This window comes from Carassius auratus, chromosome 28, assembly GCF_003368295.1.
Source record: "Carassius auratus strain Wakin chromosome 28, ASM336829v1, whole genome shotgun sequence".
NCBI lineage: Eukaryota > Metazoa > Chordata > Actinopteri > Cypriniformes > Cyprinidae > Carassius > Carassius auratus.
Window position 1 is genome coordinate 15,112,931 of NC_039270.1, and position 19,181 is coordinate 15,132,111.

Consider the following 19,181-nt stretch of genomic DNA (forward strand, 5'->3'; position numbering starts at 1 on the left):
GCCTCCTCCCCGTCCTCTGTCACCGCAGGAGGTGGGCAGCGTGCAGGGACTAACAGAGCAGCTATTGAAGCGGCCCACCTCAGCCTCTCACCGCTGATGTCACAGAGGGCTGCCTAAAAAAACAGAGCGCTGCCTCACTGACGGACCCTGAGCACCACCACCCAACCCCCACCGGCCAGCAACAACCGCCTCCTTGTATTGACGAGTCCCTCTGCAGGCTCCAAAAACTGTGGCTCACTTGTCTGAACACACCGGCGCTCTCCTCGCACAGAAACAGCAGCGACGCCAGCCATTACTGCGCTGATAAACACAAACACAGCAGCCAGACTGACAAACTCTCTCTCCGTCCGTCTCTCTCTTCTCCATCTCAGTAATGACAGATGCTTGGACAGCCGAGGAACTTCAGATCTGCTGCGAGTGAGATCAAACAAAGCTGCGCTTCCCTCGGCAGACAGCACAAATGAGTGTGCACTTCTTTAGCTTTCAGAATAGCCAATATACATACGGCTATAAACAAAACATGATTACTATGAAAAACCCACACTAACAAAAACATGGCCACACACAAATGTTAGAGGAACAATTCACTTGAAAACGATGAAGTTGTGTTTTAAACGGTGCGATTGATTTCGAACAGTGATTGGTGGGATGGCAAACAGAAAGGATGATCAACTGATGATTCAACAGAATCATTACTCAACTGAGATTCTAAGTCAATAGGAAGCTCTGAAATATTGCGCAGTCCAAACATTTATATGGAGGTTTAAATGGAGAAATATTAATGGAGCACAACCATAATAAAATAAACGAATTAAATTATTGCTCAAATGAAATAAATAGTAGATTAAACTAAATGAATATTCAAAACGTATTAAAACAGTTGGCTGACAATGTATTAAATGAAATACCAATTATTTACTATATTTATTTAAATATAAATCAAAAGTAGGGTGTAGAATTAACACTTGATTAAATGATCTGTCATTTTAAAATCATTTTTAAAAATTAATCGAAAATGTACTTTTTCTACAGTATTTCAAAAGCTGTGTATCCAATCAGATTCCTTGTAATTTTGGTGCAAATTCGACTTGTTAGAAGCTAACCAAATGAGAAGTCATCTTGAAATCCTTGAAAACCTATTATAATAAGATAAACTACATTAAAAACAGGTTCTCTTGCAATTAAATATTGACTGATGAGCAAAAAACCATCATCATTCAACTAGCATCAACCAGTTTAAGTCGTCTCATGTTTTTCAGTGGGTCCTGAAGCAAACCCACTGATTTTCGGAAAGGTGCAAGCTGCTATTTTCCATATCAATGGCAAACACCAAACAAGTCAAAACGATAGACTTCGATAATCTAAACCAGGGTTCCTCAAATCTTGCTCTGGAGAGCTAATGTTCAGCAGAGTTCAGCTCCAACCCTAATCAAACACACCTGTGCAAGCTCAAAGTCTGTAGGATCCCTAGAAAAGAAACACTGATCTAAACACAAACAGCAAATCCTGATATCTCATTTTGCAATTCAATGAATCAAACAATATACTGTGTACTGACCTGCAGCTGTTGTCACTGGTGTCACCCTGTAACGAGTTGCCGGTCCGAGCCAGACCCAATCGGGCGAAGGCATGATAGTGAGTGAGATGAGTGTCGGACAGGCTGTGAATACCATCCGCTTCATCAAAAACATTCTCCCAGTAGGCCTTGAGACCCGGCGTGCCCTGGGGCATGCTCCCGAACAGGAAGGCGTCCAGCTGATTCACGATCTCTTGATTTACACTGGCTTCAAACTTTCTGGCGAAGAATGTGGGCCTGGTGGTTTGCTGATGGAGACAAAGACAGAGAAAGAAAGAAATAGAGAGCGTGAGTGTGAAGACAAAAGAGGCTGATAGACAAGACAACCTGCTGAGACCGGGAGAAGCAGGAAGAGAAAGAGAGATAGAGAGCGACAGAAAACTGAAAAGCGTGGCACACCATCCAGTGTGATGTGCTAGAAGGGGGAAAAGCTAAAAGAATCAGAAACGGAAATTCTCCAGAGATAATTGACTGCAAAAAATACAAATCAAAGCAGCATATGTCTGGCATGAAACAGTGGTGTTGCTTTTTATTCACATCCCCCTCGCCTCCCCGCAGACTTACATGTGTAACATAAAACAGACATCTGTGAAGAAACCAAAAATATCAAAACTCTTCATGCTTGAAATAGTTTGCAGGCAACATCAGACCCCTGACATGACATCTTTCAGGAGAACGTCCTAGAAGATGGAAAAAATCAGAACACGAGTCTCGAAAGGAACAAAAAATTTCCAAAAATTATGATTCTGACACAGTTTACTCATCCTCGCGGGTTTCCAACCCCAAATGACTTTCTTTATTTTGTGCAACACCAAAGAAAAAGTCCAGGAAAACTAGAGCAGTATGATTTGTAAACAAATCATTTAAACCGTTAATAGACCTTAGCCAGGGCAGCGCCATCAATTCTGACAGGAAGGAGAACAAGACTGTGAGGGATAGAAATGCAGCGCGTTCAATAGATTGTACTATTATTTAACAACATACCAATTGTGCAGCTGACAAAACAATAGTGAAGGTTGTGAGTTATGCAATCTAGAACTTTATACAGTGTGTGCCACTGTTATTAAATTCAGTATAGACCTAATGTCTACTGTGAGTGTGAACTAAAACAAATGATTCATTGGAAAGATCCGATTCAAAAGACTGATTCATAAATCATTCAGACTGTTAATCTGGATTGAAGTATTTATTGGAATATTGCTCATGGAATAGATATCGCAGTTTGTGATATTGCGATATTGCACAAAAACAGTACAATAGTACAATGCTTTCGAAATATTTCCTTTCATTAAGTTTTCTTTTTGGGTGACCTATCCCTTTAAACAAAATTCAACTACTTTTTTTAAAAAGTCAAAAGCATAAAAAAATATATAATAAAGTGATTTGGAGAGGGATGTCGAGAAAGCTCTTTTATATGGTTTGGGCCTCTTTAGGGTGAGGGGTGAGAATTGTCTGGATAAAAACTGAACTGCCATGGCACATTTCAAGCCTCCCTTCCTCTCCCATTGTCGGTTTTCTTCAGAGCTGTCTGTGAGAAAGGAGGTTTTGTCACAGAATAATTACTCCATACTCACTATAGGCATGCCTTCGGTGATAATGACCCGCTAAACGCTCGAGGACCCTTCCCCCAGCACAGCCCTGAATGAGTTAACCACAGGCTCTGTGAAAGGACTCCATTATGTAGAGCAGTGGTGGCTGTAAACATTTAGCGAGGTTTAAAATATACCGATGATGGTGCTGGGTTTTCAGCCCTTATTTAAAACATGAAAAACTAGTTATAAATAAAAAAACATCAAGATCCACCATTGGCTTCATCAGCTGGTAGGTTTTGGGAAAAAGCAAGCAAGTGGCAAAGCTGCCTGATGTGGCACACGGTGATGATGTCATGGTTTGGCACTCAAGCTCGCAGTAGGGAGTTTATGAGGAAACGGCCTGCCGAACAGACCGCCGCGAGGTTTAATGCGAAACCGTACCGCAAGCAACACGACATGGAGAAAAACAGGCAGAGAGAGAAAATGCAAAGTTGCAGTTCTGTTGCAGCGGAATGGAAAAAAAAATAAAGCACAGCCAGCTATGTGAATGACAACTTTCAAACTCATTTTGTGCTCCGTTTACAGTAGAGAGAGTGAGCCACTGATTGACTCCGTACTGGAGGCTAATAAGAGCCTTCCAGACCAAAGGTAGGGGGCAGCTGCTGCGGTCAAGCTCCACAGCCTCATTCCACTACACTAGACTCACTACCAGAATCCCTTTGATGAGAGACCGCCTCGCAATTGATCCCTCATCGTCCTCTTCTCCTGGCCACAGTTAATTACAGATCCCCTGTGCAAGGCTTTCCTTCAGTTGAGTCTCATTGGATTTCTAATCACGATTGAAATCGCTACTGACTGGAGAGCTGGTCTCACACTATTAGGTGTTTGTTTAAGGTAAATTAAAGGCCTATTGTGCTTATTCAGACTAAACAGGATGCAACGTAGGTTTCCTTCGGGCGTGTGGTCAACGCAGTCACGGAAAAGGTTTTAAAGTGTTTAATTAATGATGGGGTTCATCGAGCTGTTCCTGTTAGCGAATGGCTGCACTGATACAGCCGGACACAGAGAGGGCTGAGAGCATCGTGGGAAGGGGACGAGACGCTCACCTGGAAACGGGGCAGGTCGGAGGGCTTGAAGTCGTTGGGTGAGCAGCCGCACCAGTCCACGATGTGCTTGTACTGACACTTGCAGCCTAGCTTTCGATTCCAGTTAGTGATGCGGAGGTTGTTGTCCACCATGCTCTCGCAGTGCGGGCTGTTCTCCAGAACCGTGTGGAAGAACGACTGCGAAGACAGACAGAGAGAGAATCGGGGAGGAGGAGGAGGATGATAAATAGGAAGGGACGGTGAGAGGTGAAGAGAAAGAGAAGAAAATAGATGACTAAGAGGTTGAAACAGAATAATGACATCTGATAAAATGAAGATGGATGTCTAACAGAACGGCCCTGTCAGGAGGTCTAGTGTGTTAAATGTCTACATCAGTGAAAAAGGGCCAATTGGCTTCTCAAGCCACAATATCCAATATCTCAGCGGTGAATAACTAGCCCTAGACAGAGCGAAGAATCCAATTTCGCCACGGCACAGCAAAAAGCCCTTCATTAAAACCAACACATTTGACAGTCATTTCAAATGAGCAAACACACAATGCAAATGAGCAAATAAAACTATGCAAATTCATCTCGCTTTTTGGAAATTTACTCAATTTATCATCGTAAACTTCAAACTCATGAATAAGTGAGAAATATTAATGAAATGCCAATCTAGTGAATTAATGTAGCAGAATCCTTGCAATATTGTGCAATGCAATGTCATTTTCTTGATCGTTATTATTGTCTTGTTTTTGTTGGAAAAACTATCTAAATATCCTTAAAGCAAGATGCATTAAATTCATAATGAAATTGTGCAAGATCACTGTACTTCATTTTTCTTACCCCATTTTTGTTTTAAACTAAAACTCCACTCATAAATTAATTTCATTGGTTCAAAATAAGAAAAAACTATAATAAAATGTAATGCAACATATATAGTGAATTTCCATTGCTTTAAAGGGGTAGTTCACCCCAACATAAAAGTTGTCATTAATTACTCACCCTTATGTCGTTCCAAACCTGTAAAACCTTTGTTCATCTTCACAACACAAGCTATTAAAAAAAGCTATTTTTTATGAAATCTGAGAGCTTTCTGATCTTGCATAGTCAGCAATACAACTACCATGTTCAAGGCCCAGAAAGGTAGTAAAGACATCCTTAAAATAGTCTGTGGTTCTGAGTTTCAACCTTAATTTTATGGACTGCAGAGAAAACAATAAAAAATACTTTATTGAACAATATAAGGTCTCATTATGTTACATTGACTATTATGTTGATGTCTTTACTACCTTTCTAGGCCTTGAACGTGGTAGTTGCGTTGCGGTCTAAGCAGGGCCAGAAAGCTCTCGGATTTCATCAGAAATATCTTAATTTGTGTTCTGAAGATTATTGACAGAATTATCCCTTCAAGAATATATTTTTTTCAGAAAAACACCACATTTCTTCTACTTTGACATTCATTTTACATCATTTTGGTGTCTCACCTCTGCAGGTAAGAGTGTGTATGCGTAGAAACGTCTCATGTTGGTCACAAGGTCATCTTGACTGTTGATGACGTAGTCCACGAACATTCGGTTGAGCAGAAACCAGTCAGAGCCTCCGTCCACAGATATGCCTTCTGGAATTTTCCTGTCTCCAAGCCGCCACATATGGGTGTCACACTCGAAGAAAAGCCGGTCCAAACCTTGTTTTCTGATGAATCTGTTGGCGATTATCAACAATGCAAATTACAAATGTATTTTTGTCGGTTATAAAAGGCACCCTTCTGTGCGACTGGCACGAGTTTGAGTGTCTTGGGCACCATAAGTCATCAGTGTGATCACACGGCAGCACTCACCGAGCGTTATCTCTCCCGTGGGACTTGATGAAATTCATATCTCTGTATTTGGACAGGAAGGCCACCAGCTGATCATTGGTCCTGAGGAGACATTGAAAAAATGTTGGAAGGGAAACCAGAAAACAAGTGACGGAGAGAAAGAGTAACAGAGAGTTTGCTAATCAGGCTAATGAGGCACAGTGTAAATGAGCGCGGAGCACAAGGGATTCTGGGTGAGTCCAAGCTCACATACAGAGCCAAATTCAGCCCCTGATGCCAGCTGCCCGGTTTCACCGCCTGTCGAAATGCATTGCCTGAACGTCTGTAGTGCTTTTTCCCCATACACACTCCTCTCACACATTTTTTTTTTCCACTGCAGGCTTCTGCTACAGAGGAAAGAACTTCACACTGAAGATAAAAAGAATAATAAAATCTTTATTTATGGCAATACCAGGGAAAGTGGAATTTGAGAAATGGCTTGCTCAAAGGAACAACAGTCATGGCTCACATTTCTGGGGATCAAACCAGCATCTTTCTGGTTACTAGCCTTGACTGCGAACAAGAGCCGCAAGAGAGCATGCAAATTACTGTTAGATAGTAATTGTGAGACTGCAATGTTATAGGAGCTGTACAATCATATTTCACTTTTAAATTCTTATTATAACATTATAATTGACTTCTAACGCTTAGAAATGTTAACCAATGTGCTGTGGTGGAAATTCTTTACCTAAGTTGGGGTCCCGATCAAAAATGGCCACCTTTAAAAATGTCTTCAGTCTGCCATTATGCTTTATGATCACAAAATCTTGGGTTCAATCTTTTTGTCAACTTGTTTTCTTTCAATTAGCACTGCTTTTATATTTCTTTTTGGAACTAAAATTATGTTCACCCCACAAATGTGGTGCATAAGCTCAGATGATAAGGCCATCCGTTCCAAAAACAAAATACAAAACTTGTGCGAAGTGAATGAAAACAAGCGGGAAAAAAAGATTGATTTAAATTTTTGGTAATAATATAGCAAAACTAGATTTACAAGAAATTTTTTGTAGGTTGGTCATTTTCGATCAGGAGCACTACAAGTGTAACAAGGTCAGAAAAAAATTCTAATAATAAAAGAAAATTGTTATATCTTGTATGTGCAAAGTCTGTAAGTTTTAATCCTAGGAGTACAAATTAGTTAGGATTTTCAGGAAAAAGATTACTTGGTTCTGAATTAATTATTTTGAAGACAACAAATGTTTGTTTGCAACCAAACTGTTATAGATAGCTGCGGTGAATTTGTTGATGTTTGCATGCATGTGATGTTTTAGCACCACAGTAAACTTGCATGATGTCGTCTACATGCCTACAGCCAAACACGTCAATCACACACTCGCTTTATCTCACACATCTCTTCATTTTCTGTAGCCTAAGACGCTTTATCATCCTGTTTGTCATACAGCAACAAAATGTTTAACTGCTGTGGTAAAAAGATCAACACACACAAATGCACTCTGACCTCCAGTGTCTTCCTGTTTGCCAAAGATCAGCTTGGGAAAGCCAGTGTGGCATTTGAAATAAAACCCTTCTCCAGTGCTCAGTGCATGTACATCTGCCAGTCACTCCCTGCTCTGGCTAAACTCAGACCTCAGGCTATTAGTGCTGTATTCTGTAACCGAGCTACCAGCAAGATTTGAAATCTGACTGCAGTGCCATCAAAACTGTGCAATAATAATGAGCAAGAGTCTGAGTGTGTGGGAGCAGGGGAAAGAGAGACAGAGGGGATGTTTATGCTTCATTTTTGAGGTCTCTCAAAATTTTCTCTAGGCATGGAATACTTAGATGTGCTGCTACAACTGCACAAAATACAACCATGAGGACACCATACTGGATCTCAGTAGAGATGAATGAACTAGAGGTAAATTATATCTGCTTTGTACCACTTTTGAATGCGAAAAGTGTGGAAGCAGTACTTAAATATATATCATTTTCAATAACCGAATCTGAATGCAATAGCCAGGTCATGTGCCAACAATGTAGCCATAATACAATATGAAATATTTACTGCATAATGCATATGAAAAAAAATAAATAAATCACATAAGCACACAAATAAATGCAAGACAACAAATCATAATACAGAGAGGAAATTAAAATGGGAGATTTTAATGTTTAAGTGATGTACCATTACATTGTGATTTTAAATTCTCATTAACCTTATAATTCACATTAACATTTGTATTTATTTTCAGGAACTGAATCTTTAAGTTTTTTTTTTTTAAACAATTTTTCATATAGTAACCTGAATATATATATATATATTCAGCCCCCTATATATATATATATATATATATATATATATATATATATATATATATATATATATTAAACACAGTATATATTGCACAGTATTTAGTAAGCTAGTATTTTTTCCCGAAATGGTTAGTATAGCTGCTCCGTTCCAGAAGAGGGCATCATGGAGCCCATGTGACCACATGGGAAGAAGAGAACAACAGAGTCCAGACTCATTGTTTTCTCCTTTTCTCTCTTCATGAAAAGGCCATAAAAGCAGCGGCGCTGACTTTAAAAACGACTGGAGAAAAAGAGCAAGATGGTGCGGATAAATGGAAGAAAAGAGCCCAGTGCTCCCAACAAAGCCACTGTGTAACAGAGCCCTCCGCCCCTGGCATCCAGGCTCGCCTATAGAGCAGAGAGCTTTTTGTCAGCCCCTTTCACAGGCATCCATGCAGAAGGATGGACATCAGGAGGGAATTCGAGAGGAAAATAAGCAGCTAAGTCACTAGACACAGGTACCGCACGTCCCTCGGCACCGCAATCACGACATGGGGACAAAGCGCTCTGCAACAGGGCTGTGCACAGGTCTTTAAGACTGAAGGCCAAGACTGACGACGTCCCCCAGGACCTCTAACACACGCTGTCATATGCAATTAGCCAGTAATGGGAGCAGCCGCTATGAAGCGGAGTGCAGTCTGCAGTGTCACTAAAGTCAACCTTCTACAAACACGCTGATCTCAGGCGTGCAGCTGAACATTGTCTGTTGCTTCGTCTCGCTCTCTCTCTGTCTGTCTCTCACTTCACTTCCTGTCTTGCACTCGTTCCTCTGTCAAAAGGCCATTGGGGGCATGTCAGGAAGATAACCCTTCAATCTTTGTAGCCAAATTGAGATAAGGTCTAATGGAGTCCATACTTGACCCATCAGTCTGCTCACTTCTGTCCAATATGAGGAGATCTTTCACATACAGCACTACAACAGTCGGGCTCCAAAATTAAAAAATCCCATTGATTTTCTCCATAGGGAAACACTGATAACTTATAAACTTTCCAGAGAGATGTACGCTGAGCTAAGAGGTTGTTAATCGATGGTACATGCTTTTGTTGAAGGCATCGTCCTGCATCATTTCAACTTCTTTTTTAAAGAACTGTGTTCAACAGCAGAAAACCCTGGAAAAAAATCTACATTATTCATGATTATGCAAAGATATTTCCACCAATCAGAGATTATATAACTACACCATAATTACACATATGCCTAAACTATGCCAGAAGAGCATTTTAGTGCCAGGCCACTCCCATGATGCACTGCGAATTATTTAAAGTCAGTTTCCTTACACTCTCAAACTACTATAATATGCATATTTTGCAATACACATAAATTACAGTTGTATATACATATCTACACTTCTGAAAACAAAAACAAAAAACAAGTGTGAGAAGCAAAATTCTACAAGATATCATTTATTTAAAAAATATATATATATTAAAATAGAATTTAGAGCGGATTCAGAAAATAAAATCCTATCTATTTACCTACAAATCTAAAATTCTAAATTCAAATCTTTTGTCTAGATAATTTAAATTTAAATCTATTAAATGCATTCATGCCAACCTTTTCACCTTGTTTTTGTAATAATTTCATATATTTAATTGCTTCAAATCAAAGTTTTGTAGCTTGACTTGAAGCTTGTTTTGTTCATATAACTCATAAATGAACACTAACAACTCTAAAGGATGTGGAATGGGAACATTTCTTTTGTTGAGTATTTTCCTTACAGCTTCCTCTCTGCTGACCTGTGTTTCTGTTGTGATAGTGGACTGAGAAATAACTCTCCATCACCACGACCGGAGAAGCCGGATTGGACTCCTTAATGGAGCAATTTGTCCTCATGTTTTAGAGAAATGGTGTTTCTGCGCAGTATAATACAAATGATAGCAGCTACATCACTGCACTGCTCTGTACTACACACACACACACACACAAATACACTGCCAGGCTACTTATAGCTTGCACCTGAACTCGACTCTGAGTTACAGATGAAAAGAATCATTTTATTTTTCTTTGATGTTACGTTTTAAAGGGGCTTTGGCTCTTAGGAAACTTTCCTCTGCGGTCTGGAGGTGTGGTGTGTGACAGAGTGAAAGAGAGGCAGGATTAACCTTGAACCGCTGCGCGGGACAGGCCAGAATTCATCACAGGGCTGTATCGATCTGGAACACCCTGATTTCTGAGGGCTGCAGAAAATGACATGGCTGTAATATTGATTGTAGCCGGGGGAGTCACTGGGTTACTCAACCTCTCATCCCGCTCTCATTATGGACTGAAGAGTTATGCACGCTAATGGCGTTTATCATGGTGATCATTCAAATCTGCAGACGCAGTTCGGCTTACAGACAGAAATGCCATACTGAGTTACAGGTAATGTGATGAGATACTGCAATACTGGCGTATTTTTATTACATTTTTTTTTAAATGTGAAAAATATTTGGCATAGAAAAATCCTGGACTTTTTTTAAAATTAAAAACGGATTATAAACAAATGCTTTCACATTATTTTATTATTTTATGTTCAATACACATTTTGTACCAGTACACATAATAATACACATAATAATAATAATAAAAACATCAACAACAATACCAGTATTATTATTTAAATACCAGCAGTATTATTTTTATTATTTATTTAGAATTTCAAGATGACTACAATGAGAATTATTCTAATATAACATAAAAATGAATAATAATAATAATACAAATAATACACATTTTTCCCTTTCTTTCCATCTCTCTCTCTATTTAGAAACCCATCTTAAAAACTATTTATCACTTTCTGGTGCAGCTCCTTTCAAATATTCATAAAATCTTTATTTAATCTCTTTATTTTATATAAATAATCCACAAGCTCTCATTTAATTTCAGAGTCCCTCTAAATTCAGTAATTTTGTTGTGGCTCTGTCTATATTAACTTGAGCTAATTCTGAATAAACAAGTCCAATCTCCACAAGATGTTTAAATGTAATCCCTTAACAGTTCTATGAACCATCAAGCTCGATGACACCAGATCAAACAGCCAATGTGATCACAATTACCCATAATCCCTTGCCAAACTAAATTGTGACACTGCTTGGAACTAATCTCCCAGCAGCCCACAGCTAAATGCTGGTTTAGGTGTTAACTCAATTGTTCTCTGTGACAGCCAATAAACTTGAATCATTCCCTGAGAGAAAACAATGACAATCCAAGCAATGCAAATGATATCAACCGAATAATCAGTCAAAAGTGGAGTAATCAAGACTCACCTGATTGGGTAATCAGCAGCACTCAGGTTGATGAAGAAATCCCAGGACCAATCTCGCATGGCCAGCAGGTCCTTCATGCTCTGCAGATACATGGTGAGCAGACTGGCTCCGCCCCATATCGTAGACATGCGCCACGGCGTGACCCGGACGTTGGGATACTGGCGAGCCAGAGCCACCATCTGCCTGTGCAGGTAGTTGGATCGCTGTGGGGTGAAAAAAGACAGGCTTTGGTTAATTTGGAGCCGGAGTACTTTATCTGGGATCAGTCTGTCAAACGTGACCAGCGTTACTGTGAGAGAAACTAAGTCTGACCATCCACTAAGGGCACCTCGTGGGGAAAAACTGATTGAGGCTTGATCAAACAGTTTCATGGAATATGTGCACATGCCAACATTTTCTTGGTCAGTGTATTTGTCTGGTTTTCCAGACTTTTGAAAAGCAGCTCTTTATCCTACTCTTTTGAAATTACAAGACAGCGTTCTTACCCTGTGCATTCCTGACATAAATTCAAGTGGCTCATTAAGTGTATTTTTGTACTGTATGTGTGTGTAATTAAGGGAGGGGGCATTAGTGTGTGTGTGTGTGTGAACAAACAGCCTTTCATGTTCACACACTATCACTTGCCAAGCTGCGAGAGTAAATGGTGTGAAAGACACAGAAGTATGGCTCTTTAATAATCCTCCATCAGGCTTTTGAAACCTCTTTCTTGATGAATGGAAGGTTTGGAGCCCACGGTTTACCCAGCATCCCCCACTATTGCTCTTAGAGATGGTCAACTATTCATCCAACAACCGATTAGTTAATCAGGGAGTTCATTGAATGGTTATATTATATATATATATATATATATATATATATACACACTTTATTTAAACATTTTTCAATTTATGACATTTTGTATTTTATACATTTGTTAACACATGAACCAAACACCACAACCTCTGCCGCTGTTCAATCATTTCAGAATATTCTCATCGTTATAGATGATCTTTCTAAAACTCATTGGGTGCTGAAGACATACCTGGTCCACATGAATGTAGTAGTAATGGGACGTGTGGTAGATGGCCTTGAAGAGACGCTGCACCTGGCGTGAGGCCCGTCCGTGAACCACCAACATGAAGGCGATCCGCACTGGTACCACAGGCACAGTCTCCATAGAGTCATCCTCCCACTGCACATTCATATTTACTTTGCCTGCACACACACACATTAGCCACAATGAACGCCAGAGGAAATTAGCCACATCTAAACTTAAAACATATTGTCAGTGGCAGAAATTAAATTCAGGGTAACATGTGCACCCTGTAGCTGGTTTTCAGGGGCATTGTTTGGTTATGAGTCCGTGTTGTTTTATAATCAAACAAAAATACACCAAAAAGACAGTTTGGTAAAAACTGCAATTCATTCATTACATTGATTCAAAGGTTTGGGATCATTAAAAAAAAAAGAAGAATACTTTAATTCAGCCATGACGCAATTTAACTGATCGAAAGGGACAGCCAAAACACTCACAATGTTACAAAAGAATTTTATTTTTAATAAATCTTTTATTTTTTATTTTTTTATAAATCAATTTTTTATAAATTAATTTTATAAAGCTTTTTAGAACCCTGAAAATAATGCATCACACCACAATAATAACTTAATAACTTGAATGAAATGGAAAAATATTCAATGTTTTTAACACTGATAACAATGTTTCCTGAGCACCAAATCATTTGGTATTACAGGAATAAATTATATTTTAAAATATGAAAAAATATAATAAATAAATAAATAGATAAATAATAATTTAAAAATGAATAATTCTAATATTTAGTCTTGGGGGACATTAGAGACTTTTTTCAATAAATCTTATCTACCCCAAATTTTTAAACACTAGTGTTTGTTTTTGATGTGAACTATTACAGCTGTCATATATATATATATATATATAGTATATAAAATAATGCTTTCAATGATTTTAGAGTTGATTTTAGTCTTTTAATAGAAAAAACCCTACACATTATTTTAGCTGCCAAGTCATTCTGAAGATCACCATCATTTGCCAATATGGTTACAGTCATTATTCACCTCTCTAACTCTAGGGGTATTAAAGGGGCTTTTTTTATTTTAAGAACAAGAAAATCTGGGAAAGACCCCTATCAATAAATACAGTCACCAATCTCAAAAATGGACTGTGTGACGCAGTCCTTGAGATGGAGAGTATTCCTCAATGGCCCAGATGAAACCAAATGCGCTTCTGTAACACTTGTACCCAGTTGAGGGTACCTCAGTCCATCCGAGACACTGCTGCAATGCCGGAATCCAGAACCGCAGCGATCCACCACATGATCACGTATTGGCCCATAAGTGTTTCACTGATACCATCTCCACAATGGCTGTTATAAGACACCACCCCGCCTTGCTTCAGACATACATTCAACACTCACAAATAGCTTGGTGCAGACCACAAGGGCTGAGCCTTGGTTGTTTGTGGCTTTCTAAAAATGCCCACAGAATAAATACGTGGCGGGCTGCTTCTCTCTTCATGTCATGATACAGCCTGCCACTTCTAAAGAAGGGCAAGCTGAATGACTCATTACAGGCCACAGGGTTAATTTTAAATGCTCATATGAAATTACACTGAAGGCACTATGTTTTGGCGCAAGGCCATCCTGACTGAAGACATAGGGCATGAGGGGGTAATGAGTATAATCTGAGAGATGAGCTTGTCGTTAGTGTCTCGATAGAGCCTAAAAGGGGCAGGAGAAGGCACCGCTACTGGCCTTCAGGGAGAACCTGGCTGGGAAATGCATGAAGGTCCTTCATTTAAGGAAATTACACCATCTTAACCCCTCAATGTCCTGTCTTTATGGGCTGGACAGTCCTGACCATCATCTATCCCTGCGTGTTCTCAGTGAAACACTGGTCCTGCTGTCAGACTATGTTAACGTCTAGGAAGAGAAGCGGAGCACCTGTGTTGCCTCTCCTTACAAGATCTTTCTGAGACCACTCTATCATGAATATCAATAGCGCTAAAGTTAAACACAGCCTTAACAGATTTTGTTATAAAATAACACTTTTTATGGAATTATTATTATCATTTTATTTTCAGAATTCTTAGATTAATAGAAAGTTTAAAAGCACTTATTTGAAATAGACATGTTCTGTAACATTATAAAGGTTTACTATCACTTCTAATCAATTTAATGCATCCTTTGAAAATAAATAAACTGATCCCAAACTATTGAACAGCAGTGTATTTAGAGGGGATTTTTTTTTATTGCATAAGATGATTACATAAATCTCACAGAGCAGAGTGGACCTGAGCAAATATTCAAACAATACAAGTAGAAGAGTAAAAGAAAAAAATATAGCAAAATGATTGGAACGAATGGACATCTTTTCAGTTAAAAAAGCTCAGCTTCTGGTTAGACACATTACTTGTTTTAACTGGATTGTGATGAATGGACCAACCTGAATAACAGAGTTTTCGTTCACAAGTTGCTTTGGATAATTCTCCATTCAAGTAACAAGCAGCCAAGATGGGCCACTGAGTGTAGCCCTCTCAGTTCTGTAAATCTATTCTGCAGATTTCCTTCAACAGTCAACAGTGTTACCCAAACACAGATTCCTTGTGGGACCTCATGACCGACAGCCTGGACCACATTTGAAACTCATTCATCCAACAATGTTCATTAAAAACCTGCCATTTGATTCAAATTTACGTTGCTTCCGCGCTAATTGCCACCACCGAGGCAAAGCGCTCACGTGTTTCCCATCCAAGACTTTGTCTGTTACTGCACAATGCAATTACAGTTTATAAATACATGCAAACAGCATCCCTGTGGCTTGTTCGGTCTACTGTACTTGCAGGAAACAGATGCGTTCATGGCCCGCCCCACCCCCTTACAACCTCCGCATGTCCCAGACTCATGTCTCTGTGGTGATGTCCCCGTCATATCTGTCGAAACCCATTCTGGTTTCCGGAAGTTTCTCCGGGCAGAGGCTCTGAGCCCTGAGAAGATCTGTCACTGTTCTGTTTGAACGCATCCACAGCCCTGATTTGTGTGCAGACGGCTGAGCACTGCATAATTGCATGAATATGTTTTCTGTAGTCAGCTAAGGGAGATGGACACTGAAAAAAAAGACACCGTACAGCAATTACATCCGTCTAACCTTCTGGAAATCCAGAATCTCATTTCCAGCCTGTCTCTGATTGTAATTACAAGTGCTGTGAATGTCTGTTACCAGCCCTGTGACTCTTAATGCGCTACTTCCATAAACCTCCAGAGACAGGATGGCAATTAATTTGTGAAAACCATCATTATTTTGATCATTATTTGTCTTGAGTCCAGCTAATGTTTCCATTCATGCCATTGCAGGTTGATGATTATAATTGGTCCTCCTCCTTATCCCAAAAGAAAACATCATGAAACTCATATAAAGACCAGACAAGTACAGCTTTCTCTCCTGTGGTGATGCACTTCTTACTTAAACAGGAAGTTTGGCCAGTCATATCATTTTTTTTTTTTTTTTAAATAGGCTTCCTAGAGCAGAGGTGTTTACTCCCTGAATGAGTCTCAGTCACTTGATCACTAAACAGCACTGTGAGATCCAGTGTGAAGTGCTTGAACACAGCGAACAACACTCAGTTATTTAAACTAGTTTAAAGCCGGATGATACAGCGCTGACAAACAAGAGAAACACACAGTCAGAAGGCTTTTCAATCCACAAACTGCCATCATTTACCATGGATTTATTGTAGTACCACTAACCATAACCATACCATGGTATTGTGGCAGAAATGTGGGATAATAAGATATTTTATAGTATTATTAATGTAGATATAAATTAAACATATTAAAGGAGTAAGGGAATATAATTACAGTATTTTTTGATTAAGCAAAATCACTCGTGCATTTATACTTAATGTATTTAGACTACTGTTTTTCATACAAATACCTAGAAACAACATAGACATATAATTTTACCATGGTACTGAGGTTTTTTTAAAGTGCATAAACTGACATTAGACTGAAGTCCTGTTTTTTTATTAATTAAATGTACTTTTCTCATATTCTGTAGCTGCTGTTTGAATAGCTGAGGAAATATAAGCATTAGAATTAGTAACTTACAATGTTGCTATTCAATTATTATGTTAAATACAAATTTAGTCATATTAAAAATATTTTATTTTACTTATTTTATATATTTAGTTAATATTACACTTATATTAGGGTGCTTTTAGCCTTACCCTCACTAATGGTTAGAGAATCGAACTCATAACCTGAAGGTTGCGGGTTCGAGGCTCAGGTCCGGCAGGAATTGTAGGTGGGGAGTGAATAACAAGCACTCTCTTCCACCTCCAATGTCACGAATGAGGTGAGACCATTGAGCAAGGCACCGAACCCACACCAGCACTGGCTGCCCACTGCTCCGGGTGTGTGTGCACCTGAATGGGTTAAATGCAGTGCACAAATTCAGAGTATGGGACTCTATACCTATCCACATGTCACTTCACTTCAAACTTGAAGATATTCCCCAACTAGTGAAGGTTTCAAAGTTAATAAAAAAAAAAAAAAAAGTGAAGTGACATTCAGCCAAGTATGGTGACCCATACTCAGAATTTGTGCTCTGCATTTAACCCATCCGAAATGCACACACACAGAGCAGTGAACACACACACACACTGTGAGCAGACACCCGGAGCAGTGGGCAGCCATTTATGCTGCGGCGCCCGGGGAGCAGTTGGGGGTTCGATGCCTTGCTCAAGGGCACCTAAGTCATGGTATTGAAGGTGGAGAGAGAACTGTACATGCACTCCCCCCACCCACAATTCCGTCCGGCCCGAGACTAGAACTCACAACCCTTCAATTGGGAGTCCAACCCTCTAACCATTAGGCCACGACTTCCCCAAAAACATGGACTAAAAGCCACAAAATCCCAATTTTGATTTTATGAGGTCTTTAATATTGAGTATGCAGTGTAAAGAGTCGACTCACCCTCTACGGGGCAGTAACGGGTGACCTTCTCGGGCATGAGCTGGCGTTCTTTGTGGCGGCAGTAAACCTCTGCAATCTGCTGCCGGCACTCCTTGGTCTTGGCGCGAGAAAGGGCGGAGATCGCCTCTTTTCCACTGATCTCGCATTTGGGCGGCTGATCGTACTTTAAGTCGGCGGTGGGCGTGGCCGATCGCTTGGCCTGCTGCAGGTGGTGCCGGTGCTGCTGGGACTGCTGTGGACGGAGGGTGGGATCGGCCCTCCGCTGACGGTCGGGGCGCGTCTGATTAAAGCCCCCTTTGTTCTGTGCATACTGAATGACCTCGTTGGAGTTCTTGCTCAGACTTTGCTGCGCATGCGCCTTCTCCAGAAGGCCTTGTTTGTGCTTGCCGGGTGCATGTCTCGGAGTCTGTGAACGTGCCCCGAAATTACTGTTGTCTATATTCTCAAAGTCTTTGGGAACGGAGTTCTCATTGTTGCTGTCCACCCGGACTTTCTCCTTGGGCCGATGCGAGTAGTAGCCGTCCTGAAACATGAAAACAGATGAAATCAGTAGCTGCTAATACTAGAGCATCAATGTCACTCTAGATAAAACAACATCATCATGTTTTATACCTCAATTAATTTTATAAGCAATCAGACATACAATTTCTTTAACTATTTTTTGGTTGAACAATATAATGGGTTTTTACATTAGAGGAGGCACACAGACTATCACAGAGACCTGGAGATGGGCTCTTATGACTTGCAACCTACTATCATCAACCGAGTAGAACACTCTAGAAAATGCATATCAACATCCCAGCAGCCTCTCAGCACACCTTAGCAACCGCATACTAATGACCTGGCAACCACCTACAGTACTTCTCAGTTTTACAATTCAGAAAACATCTAGTTCCATGTGTGCTGTATAAAAAAAGAAGAAAAAGGCAAATTCACACAGGTGTCTGTCAGTCTATGAGTAATATTATTGAGCAACAGTAAAACTATTTAGAAGAGTATGTAAGCTTATCAGACTTTAACCACACAGTAATTCTAGGGGGCGTGACCTCAGGTCATTTCTGATATTTAGCAGTTTCCTGCAAGTGTCACTGCTGATGGAATATTCCACTGGTAACAGTGTGTGCAACAGAAAGGAGGTTGCAGCCATGGCCTGAGCGCTGATATGATTGCAGGAGACATCTCTGTAGCGGTGAAAGCTTTAGGAGAGGATATGATCTCTGACATGACAGGACGACTATCTACATGGTATTTTTGTTCCTTTCATTTTATCGTTCCTTTTCATTTATCATTTTATCTTTATCATTTTAGTCCATTAGCAAGTCATTCGCCCATTTCAGTTAACAAGTTAAACGCCAACTCAGTCTCATACTGAAACTGATGCTGATTATTATCAAAAGATTTCTTTACTTTTTTTTTTTTTTACACTTTTTTTTACACTTAAGTGTAAACAATTTTTTTTTATTTGAAAGAAAGTAAAACGTCAAACTATTCTTCAAGCATGCATTAAATATCAAAAGTGGCATAACTGCATTCAACATTGACAATAGTAAGTATAAAATCAGCATATTGGAGTGATTTCTGAAGGATCATGTGACAGTGAAGACTG

The 19,181-nt window shown here is 39.7% G+C and overlaps 1 protein-coding gene across 1 annotated transcript in view; it reads right to left on the reverse strand.

Annotated features, from left to right (window-relative positions):
- LOC113046962 (xylosyltransferase 1) overlaps nucleotides 1-19,181 on the reverse strand; it is a 56,985-nt gene that overhangs the window by 12,336 nt on the left and 25,468 nt on the right. Inside the window, exons 2-8 of the mRNA XM_026208133.1 lie at nucleotides 17,576-18,098; nucleotides 12,610-12,782; nucleotides 11,589-11,791; nucleotides 6,033-6,113; nucleotides 5,680-5,896; nucleotides 4,215-4,391; nucleotides 1,559-1,824 (exon numbers count right to left, since the gene is read on the reverse strand). Of these exons, the coding sequence (XP_026063918.1) occupies nucleotides 1,559-1,824; nucleotides 4,215-4,391; nucleotides 5,680-5,896; nucleotides 6,033-6,113; nucleotides 11,589-11,791; nucleotides 12,610-12,782; nucleotides 17,576-18,098 (1,640 nt within the window). The remainder of the gene's footprint in view (nucleotides 1-1,558; nucleotides 1,825-4,214; nucleotides 4,392-5,679; nucleotides 5,897-6,032; nucleotides 6,114-11,588; nucleotides 11,792-12,609; nucleotides 12,783-17,575; nucleotides 18,099-19,181) is intronic.